The sequence below is a fragment of the Rhyacophila brunnea genome, unplaced genomic scaffold, assembly GCF_057557595.1.
Source record: "Rhyacophila brunnea isolate RB1 unplaced genomic scaffold, BYU_Rbru_1.0 scaffold_21, whole genome shotgun sequence".
NCBI lineage: Eukaryota > Metazoa > Arthropoda > Insecta > Trichoptera > Rhyacophilidae > Rhyacophila > Rhyacophila brunnea.
In genome coordinates, this window is record NW_028232871.1 from 10,948,691 (window position 1) to 10,965,766 (window position 17,076).

General features: G+C 33.0%; 1 protein-coding gene across 1 annotated transcript; it reads right to left on the bottom strand.

Annotated features, from left to right (window-relative positions):
- Window positions 1-447: 447 nt before the first annotated feature.
- LOC147070714 (general odorant-binding protein 72-like) lies at window positions 448-16,411 on the bottom strand. The gene is made up of 5 exons (XM_085948901.1): window positions 16,305-16,411; window positions 13,383-13,458; window positions 4,008-4,096; window positions 2,232-2,343; window positions 448-583 (listed from the first exon to the last, which is right to left on the bottom strand). Exons 1-5 carry the CDS (start codon window positions 16,362-16,364, stop codon window positions 495-497), a joined length of 426 nt encoding a protein of 141 aa, XP_085805027.1. The 5' UTR covers window positions 16,365-16,411; the 3' UTR covers window positions 448-494.
- Window positions 16,412-17,076: the final 665 nt, after the last annotated feature.

Sequence of the window (17,076 nt, forward strand, 5' to 3'; positions counted from 1 at the left end):
GTTCACTTAGGCCGTACACAAAGGTACCTAGATCATTTAAAAAAATAAAATTTTTGGAGAACCTTTCAATTGGAACCTTTGAATAAAATATCATAAATAAATGAAAAGTACTGAGGAAATTTAGGTCACGAGACAAAACATTTATTGTGACTGGTTAGAGTGGAGTTGAGAATGCACACTTTCTGTTTTAAACTCAGGCGGAGTTGAGACAATGCTAGAAAATTTCATTTTTTAAAGCATCTTCAAAAATAATCATGTTTAAAAAATTTGATTGGCAATTATTGCCCGCTTGTGGAGTTTAAAAGTCATGTTGTACAGACTGGCATTGCTAATTAATTCATGCCACAAGTGGAGTTAACAACTTTTGAAATTATGATTCTTCTGTTGATCTGATATAATATGGCTGGATATGATTTTGCTACAGTAAATGGATACTTCATTACGATTGGACTAAACATCGAAAAACTTTCCGGGAGGTCACGGGGCCACTGTTTTCAAGGAAACACAAAGTTCTCTGGATTTGAGTTGTACATGCATTTTGCAGTCTGGAATGACGCTTCACAGATGTCTTTGTGTTTTTCAGCTGTAAAAAGTAAGACAAAAATGTTATTTTATTTCTTGAAGACAATGACTGGACGGAGTGTAGAGGCCATTCTCAAAAGATAATGTAGTAAATTCCCATGCGGGTTACGTGAGTATTTGTAAAAGCTTCCAAAAATGGTAAAACTTTGTCGATAGGTAGTAAAATAAATGGTAAGTATTTTGGAAGTCTAGCGCTTCTATTCTATACACAAGACTGCTATGACCGTTATCGGCGGCTATCAAAAGTAGTTTATATTTATTTTCAATTTATTTTTTAACATATTGTGGACATTACCTACAAATTATAAGTTTAAGACGTTAACAACATGTCATAACATACAAAAGCAGTGAAAATACAATTATACATCTATAGAAGTACACCGAGTTTGCTAAGGATTAAGAATTTATAAAATAGCGTCCACCTGAACTCACTCTCACGCAAGTGGAATATATTAAGACCCGAAGCAATTTGGTTGAACATAGTAAAGTTATCCACCTCCCAATTGGGATTACCAGTGGCAGGTTGGTTTTTCACCTTGGGAGAATAAACAACTGATGCTCTCTATTTCGAAAATAGTTATCAGGGACACACTCGGTCAACACTGCCCAGAATGGCAGAGTTCTAATTTATACCTTTTATAAGTCGAGAAAATACGTAGTTAAATAAAGATGTCTTCTAAATTTCAGATTGCAGTATGTAAGCATACCTAAGAGAAAGTCAGTTGAAGTATTATAATTGTTACATAAGTTAGCTGTCTAAACTGTCTGTCTCACGCTAAAAGTTAACACAGCCAACAGAGATGCTGTTTAAACAGCACTTATTGTAACAATTATAAACCTCAATACAAAAATATGGTATACTACCACCGATAGCAGTCTTGTGTATAAAAATGGATCACAAAAGATTGGTATCCTATAGAACTTCAATTGGGGAAATTGTTCAGCGGGTCTATTCTATACAAAAGGCTGCTTTCGTCCGCTAAAACCGCTAACTAGGGTATGTTTGTATCAAATTATTAACACATATTGTAACAATTATAAGTAGCCGGTATTAATTGTTGCAATAAATGATATATTTTAACGGCATGCCCCCTGCCTGTGCTAAAATTTAGAGCATGAGCGATAGAGAGAGAGCGAAAGAGACAGTTTCGACTGATTAACTGATTACAATACAATTACAATTATAATATTTCAATATAAAATGTATGTAACAAATACTAACACATTATCACGTTAGCACGTTAGCGGTCGATAATCGCCTTTTGTATAGAATAGACCCGCTGGAAGGAGAAAAAACTTGATAATTTAACTATCGAGCGGAATTTCACATTTCCAAAAATACACTAAGTTTTTATTTTACAAATAAACTGAATTATGAATTAATACACTATTTTAGTTTCCCTTTTATATATTTATGTAAAGAATGGAGTTGTTCAATTTATGATATTGGAAATTTGGCACCTGCAGTTGGCTGTTTTGTGTGAAGAAAGATAACACATTTATTTTATAGGTTAGGAGTTTGAAATTTTTTGGGAGCATAAAAATCATGCTTTATAACAAAATGCCATCAAAATATCATTTTCGGTCAAAAGTATAGTTAGCTGGCATGTGGATTAAGCAGTCGAAATGTCCCTCTATTGGTAACTTACAAATGTATCTGCATTCATCAAGCGACTTCTTGGCGATCACCTTCATATCTTCAGGGAACATGATGTCGATCTGTTTCTTGGCAGATTCATAATTCAACTTTCCGTTCTTCATCTGGAATATGACAGTGGTTGTAAGTATATATTTAATGGCGTTACTTAGAATTAAAACCTAACTTAACCTGAGCGGTAACATGTAAATTGTACGTGAAACATTTAACCGTTGCACAGTTCGCTGTGACCTTTCTTATCGGAAAGAGATGACCGTATACAAATTTATTGGATTCGATATGAACATTAATTCAATTTTTATGGTTGATTTTGGCAAAATTCATGAATTCAAAAATGAAAACCTAACCTAACAAATAGTCAAGTACTATATCGGCTATTTTCAAAATTTGTTTGCTGCTGGCTTCCCGTAAAGTGTAAACTGTCAAGAACCGTGTTTTATTTAGACATGAATTTTATGTCAGTACTATACGACCCAAAGAGGTTGGACGGTCTTTAATATTCAGCCATATATTTCCGATACAACACTTCACGGTGAAGTGTGAGCAAGAGATTCAGCATTTAATCTATATCAAGCTTTACGGTATTGCTAGATGTCTTTAAATTATCGAGATATTATTTATAGCTTATCCTTTTATAGTCTGCTCTACCCATCTCTTTTTATTTATGTTTGCATTGCATATCAAAATATTCTCCGTCACTGTTGAGATGTGAATTTTAGATGAGATACCTAGGTTCCCACCACCACCCATCATGTATGTAGAGCCGTGGATATGCACGGCCGCCTTCCATGACGCTATAAATGTGTCTGAAAGAAGTGATTTTCTGAAGTAGAAGTAGAAGTGAGCCGAACGGGATTGATACTGCAACCATGCACCATAGTATTTAAAGAAGGAAGTTAAGAAAAAAAAATTTGGACTGGCTCTGCTGTCCGCTGATGTTAAGCGCCCTGTGTATCCGCACACTGAGTGTCACGTGTTGAAATGGATGAGCCTACAGAGGAGTCAGACTATCCCGCTCCCCATACAACGCTGCAAATTTCTCGAATGGGCAAAAGTCGGATGAGGAGCTAGTATATGCATATTAAACAGTCCTCTGCGACTTTTTTATTCACACTGACAGCTTGCACAACACTGAATATACAACAATAACTATCAGCCGATGATTGTTGCATTTGGTTTCTATTATTTATTCAATAAATTTGATACAAAGGTGGCTACACACCAGTGGCGAGGGTGAAGGTAGGCTGTTAAGATTCAACATAAATAGAACACATTCTACATTATCAGTCATACTTATTTGTGTTCATTGAACTAAAAATACACATTGCAGATAGATGGTGCTGGTTAGTTTTTTTAAATTCAATTAAACCCTGACCAAACCGGACTATCAGGGTGGATGTGGGCAATGGTGATCCAAAAAAAAATAATGAACACTTTGTCAGTCATACATAATTGTTTTCATTGAATTAAGTGTGAGGCCTCAGTGCCAGCGTTGAGCGTTTTGCGCAACTCAAACGTATAACCGTATAAATGTATACCAAAAAAAGACATTGTCTACAAACATTTTCAAACACGGTTATACGTTTAAGTTGCGCAACACGCTCAACGCTGCGCCGAACGCTGCCACTCAGGACGTACACTAAGAGTAAGCAGACGGTGTTGGTTAGTTTTTAAAATTCATGTTACGTCTGCCTAAACTAAACCTATAAAATATCTTAAATTATGTATAATTTAATGGCATAATTAATCAAGATGGTAAACATCTTACCATCTGCGCCATTTGAAGCACACAGGCAATGTAGCATTTCACATTTTTATCTTCAAGAAATTCACCCTTACTGATGTCCTGCACTTGTTCTGGAAAAATAAATATTCAAATACAATTAATAGAAGTCAAAATACAATATTCGATAGGGAAATGTAAAGTGGGAATGGGACAAATGGAAGCCAGGACAATTGGACAACACACTGTCGAATGACATAAATGGACGGTGACGATTTTATACAGATCATAGACAAGGAATTTTAATCAGTTTTACCTACCTACTTATTAGTTTCAATTCATTTTGGTCTCAACATAATGTTTTTATTACGGATTGAGAATTAGCGTGCCTGAGGCTTTATAAAAAACTTCGTTGGAACTTAAACATATGCATATTTAAATTCTCACCAAGTATTAAATCATAATATAGTAATTTAAATATAAATATATATTTTAAAAGAACCTATAAGTATGTAACGTCTATTTATTTTTGAATTGCGTGGCGCCCAGTTGTCCCGGCGCCAAATCGTCCTAGACCCGGTAAAGTATATTTCAGGCATGTCTTATGCGTCGATTGCGGGATGGATTTTGGTCAAATAGCATAATATCCATTCAGTTGTGACATGAGGAAGGTCTTCTGGCCTTCTCGTGTCACTTGATGTGAAGAGAATGTGAAAGAAAACATGTGAATCCCCACCATCAGGGCTATTTTAACATATTTATTCTAACACTTCTCTTCGGATGCATTTGGAATCAAGTAAGATGTATTAACTGTGCTACCAAACAACATTTGACAGCTCGGACATTGTGGACAAAACAAATCAAAATTTCACAATGTGAGATTTACAAATATTACAAATATTACTCTCACAAGAGAGAAGAAAAAGAAGAATAATCATAAAAAAACATTAACAATTTTATACAATAAAATAAAGTTTCAAAAACAAAATGCAAAGTACATCATTGAAAATGTCTATGTCTTTAGGGAGCGCATTTACTTATCTTGCACCCCTCTAATGGTGCCTGATAGGTTTGACTCGAGCAAACAGTTCTGACCCAGAATAGGTCATGGCTGTGACCATGTAGGTCAGGGATGGCAAACCTATGGCACGCGAGATGATTCTGCATGGCACGCGAATGTTTTATATCATAGAGAGAAAACAATATATATCAAAAAAATACATAAGAGTTTTACAAATAAATATGTATACACCTATATAATATTAAAAAATAACGACGACATAGCCAAGCGTATTTACTTCGATTTTTAATATTATTTTTACGAATAATATTTACCGATCGATGCGCAAACGGAAACGATGAAATGCATAAATGAATGTAAATATATAATTTTACAGGCCGGTCCTTAGGTTTGGTTCAGACACGGCAGATTCCGCGCGGTTTGATCCTCGCGGAGTCAATTTGTACTACTACTACTAACAACCGCAAAAAATGGATCCCGTGCGGATTCCGAAAGCTAGTACAAATTGACTCCGCGTGGTTAAAACCATGTGGTCCAATCCGCGCGGAATCCGCCGTGTCTAAACCGAGCCTAAGGCTTTGTGCGTCACACATAATATGATCACACTTACCTCAACAGGCGGCGAAAGAAGCCGCATCGTCGACCAATGATTTTGATCGATTTGCAATGCTTGAGACCAATCAGGCAATTCAAAATAAAAATATTCAATATTCAACAAATTTATCGGCAGTCATTCAAATACAAACAATCGATTGTTATTTTGCCTTAAACAGAATCGCTAAAAATGATAGAAGAAAAGACGAATATAATATGAAGGAAGTGTGGTTAAAATGCTTCCACAATCTCTTTGAACATGAAAAAAATTATAGATATAAAATATATAGAAAAGCTAGAAATACGGCAAAAGATAGAATCTCAAGTACTCCATTGTAATTTTCAAACTTCTTTAATATAATAGATTTTTTTACATTTTTTCCCCATGAAACTCGGCACGTCAGATAGTCGAAAAATAATATTGGTGAAATTTTGGCCCAGGTACGTAAAAAGGTTCGGCAACCCTGATGTAGGTAATTGATAGGCGCATATAAATTTAAATTATTTAGGACGCCAGGATTTGAAATCATCTTTAAAAACAAAAACGACACACGTTTTTTGCCCGAAAAAAATAAGTTACAATATTTTTTTCAATATAATGCTCTGGTATTAAATTTTTCCGCATATCTGTCAGTATTTATTTTATATATGCGGAAAACGACCTCAACGTCTACAGAGGTGATTGGGCAAAATTTAAATAAAAGTGCCCGAGTTGACTTTTTTTCTGATAAATCCACAGCTCGGAAATGGCATTAAAAATGCAAGTGTACCTAAACTATCTACCTTCCTAACTTAGCTATATTTCTATAAAATAATTTAATGAAACTAAAATTATAAATGCAACAGCTCTAAGATATTCATTTATTTATGAAATATGCACTAATGTCTCAAATATTCTCCAACGTCTCAAATATGCATTTACATGCACAATAAAATTTTATTTTTGGATTCTGTGTCTTTCACCAGATTTCTGTGCAACTCTCATAGCTGTGCATATACCCTAACAAAACATGCACTAGCATATAAATCCGGCCCCTAATTCTAACCAATAGAAAAAATCTTTTTGAAAAAAGTAAGACATCCGGCAGGAATCGAACCTGCATCTCGTGGGTTTACGCCCCGTGCGCATTGCCACAAATTTTAACTATTCGCCCTTATAATACCTGCTCATCAGCACTCTTCCAAAGTGTTTTCAAAAATATGTATGTTCAACATTTATTATTACTAGCAGAGGCAGCTGGCAGTCGCCAGTCTGTCTCGCTAGGTCTTGCAGACGGCTTGGCGGTGTTGGATATTAATATAATTGTGAAGTATGCATAGACGGCGCCATAGTTTTTCTTTCGGGATGGATTTTCATTCACCTCAGACAGCTTGACATTTCGCCGATTTGTCAGTTTTACGATTTGCAAGTCGTCAAAACAAAATGGTATTTAAATAAGAAATTGGTGCGTTTTCCAAAATCTCTTAGGATAATAATAATATATAGGAGATAATTATTAACATGCATTTTAAGGTATTAGTGGCGAAAGGTAGAGGTAGGTTTTCAAAATTATGTATGTTCAATAATTAGAATGGTACATTCTTAAATCTTCTGAATTTTTCGTTGAATCAAAGAAATAGTTAATTAAAAGGAAAATAGTTATATGTCTTAAAATAAAGACATTGAAGAAATTTCTTTTGAACGCGCTCTAAAATAAGCATGTAGGAAACTTCATAGGGACTCCAGATCATCCAGTCATGAGCGACCGTGTTAAAAAAATAGCCTGACAGCTATCTTCCTGGGATAGTTAACTGTCTGTATACTATATGACATATATTTATCACTTTTTTTATTGATTTTGTAGTTAAGTGTTAATGTTAGAATATCCCTTCTGATGTGTAATTCCCTCTGACGCAGTCTGCACAGCAGGAACATAGTTTCATGATGGGTGCAATGAGTAGCCAAAATAAGACAATTTTATTAAATAATTCTTTGTAATAGAGAGTTTTTTTGTATTATCTTGATTTTATTAACGCCTCAGTGTCTTCAGCCAAATATAATGCATTTGTCCAAGACCACTAATGATAATGTGAGGGTCTGGTAGATAGATTATTGCCAGTTTTGATACCGTACAGTAATCAGACCACCGCCTGCCAACTTGAAATTGAACCAGCCTGGTATATTTTGATTGCATGTTCGCTATGTTGCAAGTGATTTTGAAGTGAAAATATTAATAAAGTTAATTTAATTTAAACTTTATTAGTTTCTGAAGTTTACACTTATTTTCAGTAAAATAAATACATTAACACTATGAATTATTATTCTAAAAATCTTGTCAAAATCCTCTAGTGAAAGTATGTACATTCCCTATAACAATACTTACTATGGTAAAACCATTCATGTGCCCCAACAGATTTATGAATAAATCGCAAGTTTTTAATGGTTTTAGAAACGCATTTGTTAATAATTTAAAGATTTTGGAGACAAAGTGCAGAATACGTGCTATTTTCGAATTACTGGAGACATCTAGCGAAAAAATATGAAAGATGCAAAATAATACATTTTACTGGTACTTTACAATTTAGAGGAAATAATCAATACATGCATGGAAATATTAAAAAGAAAACAATGTTTTTTTAAATGTAAGATAAATGTACTATTACATAATATTACATTTGACCTTCAAAAGAAATTAAATCCTGCGTAAATCAAGGCATAAAAGTCAAAAAAAAATTTGTCTATCTATAAAATATCTAAAACTATGCCATTAACTCATACATAATTATAGATAGAAGAATGTTTTTTATCTATTATGGTTTTGATAGGCAGGGCTTCATGTATTTTTAAAAACAAACCAACATCTCTAATAAGAATGTATACTTAAGGCGAAGTCTTCACTGAGCCTTTTTTAAAGAGGCACCTAGCGGAAAAATACGAAGCTTGCAATTTGAGACATTTTTTTGATAATTTACAATTTCAACTGTATTAATGAATAAATATGTATCTGAAAACATTAAAAATAAAAATATTTAATATAAATATTTTATTTATATTTATAAAAATAATTGATTTGATATAAATAAAAAGGATTTCAAGTTATACACATTTATATTTTTTATAAAAATCGATGTTTTTTAAAATATATATAAAAAATACTAAAACTATGAATTTGTCAAAAATCGCTTAAGTGATGCTTAGAAAACTTAACAAACTAAATTTTAATAATAAATATGACCATAAAATATATGTAATAATAGGGTGCGGACCGATAGAACAAATTCACATTTTATTATATTTTTTACAATTGTAAGTTTGTCTTTGACTTAAAATAAAAAATATTTTTATTTTTAATGTTTTCAGATACATATTTATTCATTAATACAGTTGAAATTGTAAATTATCAAAAAAATGTCTCAAATTGCAAGCTTCGTATTTTTCCGCTAGGTGCCTCTTTAAAAAAGGCTCAGTGAAGACTTCGCCTTAATTCAACGAAAACAAATAACTATGATTGAAAAAGCGTGTATTATTTTTGTCGTATCGCTCATAGCATACCTAAACTATTATGGTTTTTAATTAACTATTTCTTTTATTCAACAAATAATACACAGGATTTTAAGAATTTACCATTCTAATTTTATTATTGAACATATATAATTTTCAAAAACACTTTCTGAGAAAATATATTATAACCAATAGAAAAAATCATTTTGAAAAAAGTAAGCCACCCCCGGCAGGGAATCGAACCCTGCATCTCCTGGGTTTACGCCCCGTCCGTGCATTACCTCTATGCTACAAGGCGACATACTAATTGCGACAAATTTTAACTATTGGCCTTTTTAATACCCACTCATCAGCGTTCTTCTAAATCAAGCTACTTTGGCAATCGGTTTTTGTTTATTTAATCAAAGTAGATACCTATTACTTCAATTACTAACCGATGTCGTGGATTTCTCCAATATTTTTTATGATGTAACTTACTTGAACTTGCTAATAATTTATAATAAACTATTTCTTTTATTCAACGAATACTTCACAATATTTTAAGAATGTACCATTCTAATTATTGAACATACATAATTTTGAAAAACACTTTCTGAGAAAATATATTATAACGAATAGAAAAATCTTTTTGAAAAAAGTAAGCCACCCCGGCAGGGAATCGAACCCTGCATCTCCTGGGTTTATGCCCCGTCCGTGCATTACCTTTGAGAAAGCCTTCTGCAATTTGTATTACTAGTTAAATAAAAACAAATAAGTTTGACTGACCAGGTTTAGTGTGTACTATTTACGTTGAATCCAGCCTACCTCCACCAATCGCCACTGACGCATACATTATTACAATAAATACTGTTTTTGCCCCTTTTGTCAATTTATTTAGTTATACTTTGCAATAAAAGACGTGTCCTTGATTTCATAAAATTATCCTACATTAAATCGTCACTGTTCTGGCAGAAGACACTAATTCGAAAAAATGACATTGAGTTAGTTATACCAAAATGTTCCTTATTTCAAACTTTACCGTCTGGAAACCTTCTTAATAAATAAACAGTCTTTATTTTAAAGTCATCCTTTTTACGATTACTTAATAAACTTACATGATAGACCATTTCAAACATTTTAACAACTTCAAAGTCAAATTACTCAAAACTAGTATTCTCCAGTTAGTGTGTTCTGCCAGAACAGAGACGAAATAATCTTAATTTAATTTCAATAGGTATTCTTCTTCTTCCGTCCATGTCCAATCCTAATAAGATCATATCGGCCTCCATAGGGTGGATGTTTGTACCAGATTTTGTTTTTACGAGAAATGGATGTCAGCCAGTTGCTCAACCTATTAGGTCCATACACTGATACGTACACAAATTTTAAAATAATATGTGTACTTGTCAGACCCAGGATTTGAACCTGGGACCCTCGACACTATACATATAGTGCGTAAAATGCCTTATGATATTACTATGGCAGTGTCTTGCAAATTTTTAACAACACATGTAGAGCGAAACTTTTACTACAATCGCTGTAATACCGATAATATTTTGTGACTAAGTATTTTATATTTATTCAAACAGATGTCACTATGTGCTTAATTTTTTAGATTATCCAAATCGATCGACAGTTGCTAGTAATTTGACTTTAAAATTGGATGAGATAACTCGGGAAATTTGTATGTGCGGCCTATCGATCACGGCCTCAGAGAGCGAGAAAACTTGCTGAAGGCATAGAAGCAGTTAAAATATTACCAAAAATTAATTTGATTTGATGATTACTGTGACTGAATTTCAACGGAACCTGTAGGAAGCCCCTGGCTAATACTGTTGCCTGTATTATAAATTACTGTCCGTGACCATGGGTATCTGTAGAAATGACACTAGAATCCATTGAAGGTCAAAATTAATGATATATTATCATATGACTGTTGCCAATGTTCATCTGATGCATAATTAAAAAAATCTTTCTTGCAAGTGCATAACCTGTAATTATTGAATACTTAATTTTATCTTCCGTCAATCAACGAGAGAATGTGTTTATACCGGAAATATCACAATATGGTTTCATTAGACAATGCCTTATAATCTCCCAAGTCATTATTTTGCTGTTTTATTATGTATGCAGGGCTCGAAATGGACCGGTGCGCACCCGAGCGCCATTCCGGTTCATAAAATCCCCAAAACTATCGCTCCGTCTCGTGGAAAAAATATGTTTGACAGTATGAGCTAGATAGGCCGTATAACAAAAAATCTAACACACTTCTTTTGATAAAATACATATAAAATTAAATATAAACTTTCTTAATACTTTCGTAAAATTATCAAGCGCTCTGGTTCGTAAAATTTTCTATTTCGAGTGCTGTATGTATGTGCAATTGGAAACCGTGGAGGTAGGCTGTTTAGATTCAACGTAAATAGTGCACACTAAAATTTGCCAGTCATTCGTATTTGTTTTTATTGAACTAAGAATAAAATTTGCAGATTGTGCCGGTTTGTTTTTAAAATTCAATTAAACACTGCCTAAACCAAATCAATATAGTTTTGGTATGCTATGGGCGATCTGACAAAAATAGTGCACACTTTTTCAGTCATACTCATTTGTTTTTGTTGAATTAAGAATACTCATTACAAATGGTGTGGTTATTTTTTTAAAATTCAGATTTTTAAAAGTCCTGCCTATTTCATAATATTGTTTGATCTATAAAACATCTAAAATTATGTATGATTTAATGTCATAATTTTAGATATGAGGGTTGTCCAAGAATTAAAGACCTTTATTATTTTAACAATCAGGAAAAAAATTATTTTATAAAAAAAGCAAACGAAATTTTAGGTACATATCTCCACTATTTTTCGACATCGTCCCCGTCGCGATCGATGTACTTGGTGAGCCGTGGTACAGGTCATTGATTCTCTTGTCGTAGAACTCTGCCGCCGTTGTCCTCAAAAATGTTTTCACCTCTTCCACCACGTCCTTGTTGGTCTCGAAGTGTTTTCCGGCCAAATATTGCTTCAGGTGAAGAAAAGTATGGAAATAACTCGGCGCCTGGGTTATGAGCAGGATGACGGACGACTTCCCATTTTAATGAGTCCAAAAGGTTCAAAAAGACCTAAGTGCTTTTCACACGATTTTGTTTGTGAGCTTCCGTCAGCATTTTGGGCACCCAAGGAGCACACCTTTGCATACCCCCCCAATTTTCCCCTTAAAATCATTTGTATGGTAGACTTACTGACGTTTGAGATCAAAATTACGAGCTCACGGTCTGTCAGACGGCGATCTTCACGAATTTTATCATTGATTTTCTTCAAAAAAACGTCACTAATTGAGGACCTCCTTCCTCTCCCCTCCTCATCATGAACAATCGTTCTACCACTCGAAAACTCAGTACATCACATCCTGACATTCCGCTGGTTCATCACATTACCATAATTGGATGTGAGACGACAATGGATTTCAACAGGGTGGACGGTTGAGAAACCAAATGATTGAAAGCAGTTTGCAGGCGGCGGGATTCGACAGCGGAGCGTCCATCTCAAACGGACACAAAGGTCATACCATACTGAAGCAGCTTCCGAGCCGGCTCACCACTCGTTCTAGAGAGGGAAGTCTACGCTACACGCCAGTGCTGCCATCTTTTGAGAAATAAGATCCACGTCGCCAAACATGAATAAAGGTCTTTAATTCTAGGACAACCCTCGTAAATGAATATTTTTTGACTATGGCTTGGATTAAGCGAGGTTTCATAAAATTTAAAAAAAATATCACTATACACATAGGTAGTAGTCTTTAGTTCAATGAAAACAAATACGTTCGACTGACAACGTTAAGTGTGTTCTATTTATGTCGAATCTTAATATCCTACCTCCAACCTTCGCCACTGCTACACAATGAAAGACCCCTAAAAGTTTCTACTGTATCCCCGACCATGTCCGATCCTAATGAGAGCATATGAGCCTCCACAGAGTGGATGTTTGTATTAACAGATTTAGTTTTTACGAGAAATGGATGTCAGCCACTTGCTAAACCTATTAGGTTCATACTATGTGTCATACACAAATTTAAAAACAATATGACGTGTAGGTACTTACTTGCACAGACCCAGGATTCTAACCTGGGACCCACGACGCTATAGGCCGACGTTTAAGCCGAGCCGCTCGGATCTATGGTATTCTGTGTAGTCCTTATGTATTCGGTATAATTCATTGATTTTCAGTTTATATATTTTATTGTGGTTAATACCAATTCAAAGTCAACTTGACATTTTGAATTTGGAAGCCTATAATATACCAAGATGGCAGCCAAAAAAAATATTTTTTAACTTTATATTTTTAATTACCTGGGGTGACATTGTTTTTTGGCATGCATACTTTCTTCATCACTTTCCCAGCATTCTTTAGTTGAGCCTTTGACATCTACGGAGAGAACAAAGTGAATAATATTATCATTTTTTTTTAAATTTTAAAAATTAATATAGGTTAAGTAACATACATAATTTTGGAAACACTTCTGAGAAAATATCGTCTCTGTTCTGGCAGAACACACTAACTGGAGAATACTAGTTTTGAGTAATTTGACTTTGAAGTTGTTAAAATGTTTGAAATAATGGTCTATCATGTGAGTTTATTACGTAATCGTAAAAATGATGACTTTAAAATAAAGACTGTTTATTTATTAAGAAGGTTTCCAGACGGTAAAGTTTGAAATAAGGAACATTTTGGTATAACTAACTCAATATGTCATTTTTTCGAATTAGTGTCTTCCAGTGCCAGAACAGTGACGATATATTGTAATCAATAGAAAAAATCTTTTTGAAAAAATAAGACACCCATTACAATGCTGTCCCTTTTCTAGTTTCAAATTGTCCGAAAAATTGTTAGATACCTACCTACTTACCAATTTTATTAATTATTTTTGACTATCTTAAATCGACAAATACACAAAAAATCTAAATTTTTTTAATTCAATGAATAATTTACAAGATTTAAGAATGTAACATTCTTTAACATACATAATTTTGAAAAACACTTAAATATATGTAAATACTTAAATACTTAAAACTTAAATATACTTAAATATAAAAAATAAAAGCGATAAATTTTAACTATTGGCCACTTTTAATACCCACTTATAAGCGCTCATATCAAGCTAATAAGCGCTCTTCTAAATCAAGCTACTTTGGCAATCGATTTTTGTTTCTTAAATCAAAGTAGATACCTATTACTTCAATTACTAACCGACGTCGTGGAGACGTCGCAATTAGTATGTCACCGCGTAGCATAGAGGTAATTCGTGGATGGGGCGTAAACCCGGGAGATGCAGGGTTCGATTCCCTGCCGGGGTGGCTTACTTTTTTCAAAAAAGATTTTTTCTATTTGTTATAATATATTTTCTCAGATAGTGTTTTTCAAAATTATGTATCTTCAATAATTAGAATGGTGCATTCTTAAATCTTGTGAATATTATTTGTTGAATAAAAGAAATAGTTAATTGTAACATTCTTTGTATTGAACATACATAGTATTGTGGTCGATGTGTATGGGCGTGATACACGAAAGATGCGTGGGTCTTACTTTTTCAAAAAGATTTTTTCTATTGGTTAAAATATATTTTCTCAGAAGTGTTTTCAATGTATGTATGTTCATTAATTAGAATGTTACATTCTTAAATCTTGTGAATTATTCGTTGAATAAAAAAATTGAGATTTGCTGCATATTTGTCTATTTAATATAGTCGAAAATAAAAAGTAAAATAATTAGTAAGTAGAAAGGGGCCGGCATTCTAATATTATGCTTAAGGGTCACACTTTGCCTTGGTATGTCACTATTATATTCAATAACACGAAACAAATGAGAGAAACGACATTGGCGAAGGATGGAGTTCGGCTGTCAATATGCGGTACAAATAGTGCACACTAAATTTTGTCAGTCATGTTTATTTGTTTTCATTGAACTAAGACTACATACAATGTATAGATAGTGTTTGTTACTTTTTAAAATGTAGTCAAACCCTGCCTAATTCAAGCTATAGCAGGTAATAATCAAAAAATATTCGTTTATCTATAAAATATCTAAAATTAAACCATTCAACCATAGATAACATTAGATATTTTATAGATAGAAGAATATTTTTATCTATTATAGTTTGGTTAGGCAGGGCTTAATAAATAAAAAAAATGAACCAACAATATATTGTGTAATATGTATTCTTAATCCAACGAAAACAAATAAGTATGTATAAAAAGTCTGCACAATTTTGTCGTATCGCCTAAAGTATACCAAAACTATTATGGTTTGGCTTAGGCAAGGTTTATTGATTTTTAAAAACGAACACGATCTGTAAATTATTTTAGTCTTAATAAAAACAAATACGAATGACTGACAAAGTTTAATGTGCATTTTTTATGTGGGATCTTAACAGCCTACCTCCACCCTTCGCCACTGGTATATACCTAAAAATTCATGTTCATAATTATAATAAAAAATGTTGAAGATACATAATTTTGATAACACTTCTGAGAAAATATATTAATAATATTTTTGAAAAAATTAAGACACCAGGAGTCGAACCTGCATCTCTCGGGTATCGCGCCCACGCACATAGACCACTATGCTAAACGAGTCATCGTACTTTATTGCGACAAATTTTAATTAATGGCTTTTAATACTTACTGAAGGGCTTTCAAGTTTTTTCAAAAAAAAAAATTCTATCGATTATACTTAATATAATTTTCTCAGAAGTGTTTTCAAAATTATGTATGTAAGTATGTTCAATAATCGTCGCCGTAGATGCCAATGGAGCCAAGCCACAAATTTGGCGAAAATAAGTAAAGTACACAAAAGCATTTTAAAATCATCAAAGATGCAGTCAATGGATTTAAGCCACAAAACTCTTTTGACTACATTTTTTGTACATTTCAATATTCAGTGGTCAAGAGATATAACACACATAACTTCTAAGATACTATTTTTTTTAGTTATTTATACAAAATAATAAAAAGATAATACCACAAAGTATATTCTATGTTGAAAGTTTCACTGTTATATCTTTAAAAACAAGAAAGTTCAATAAAAAAATGTTACTTTTTTTTGTCACACAAAATCTTTGACTGCCTGTTTCTCAGCATTATGATTTTGCGGACAGGCTCCTTTGACATCTACGGCGACATAATTAGAATGTTACATTCTTAAATCTTGAGAATTATTCGTTGACTAAAAAAATAGTTAATTAAAAATAATAAAAGTATTTGAAAATCTCTTACCCCGCTGGAAAACTGCACCGATGACAAGCAAATTGCAACCACGAAGATCAACCCCTTCATTTTTGTACACTGGTTTATATTAGTAAAATTGAAAATATTTATTATTATGTTATCTAAAGATTACAGATAAAAAAAAGTTTAATTACAAGTATGTAATAATTTTTAATAAATAATGTTTATTGATTAACAAAAAACTGTTTATTTATTTTGTGTGTAGGTATGTTATGTTGTTAGTTCAAATGAATGTCTTCGTAATAATGCATTTGTTTATATAGCGTTTTGTTTGTTTAGATAATTGTTACTTTCGCATTTAATTGTTATGTGAATTGACAATAATTGGCATGTATGTTTAAGATTGTGTATATGTCAATATGACAATGTTGACCGTTCATTTAAACTGTCAAAAAATAAATAATACATGGCTCCCTTCCTGAAGCGGGCCCCCCAACCTATCGCTAAGGTTAAGGGCAGTGTAATGGTTCCCCAAATGGTATTCCGCGGAACTCCACGTGTATTTTAAATGATTTTTGGTATTGATCTCGGCATCATATTATGAAACACTGATCGCGACCCCTTTTTGTGGGGAATGGGACAACTGGACGCCAGGATAATTGGACGCCGCACTGTAGTAGACACGTATACAGAACGTAGACGAGGAATTTTAATCAGTTTCTATCTACTACTTAGTAATTTTAATTCATTTTACTCTTAACATAATATTTTTTTATTGCGGATTGAGAATTACCATGCCTAAGGCTTTTTATAAAATTTT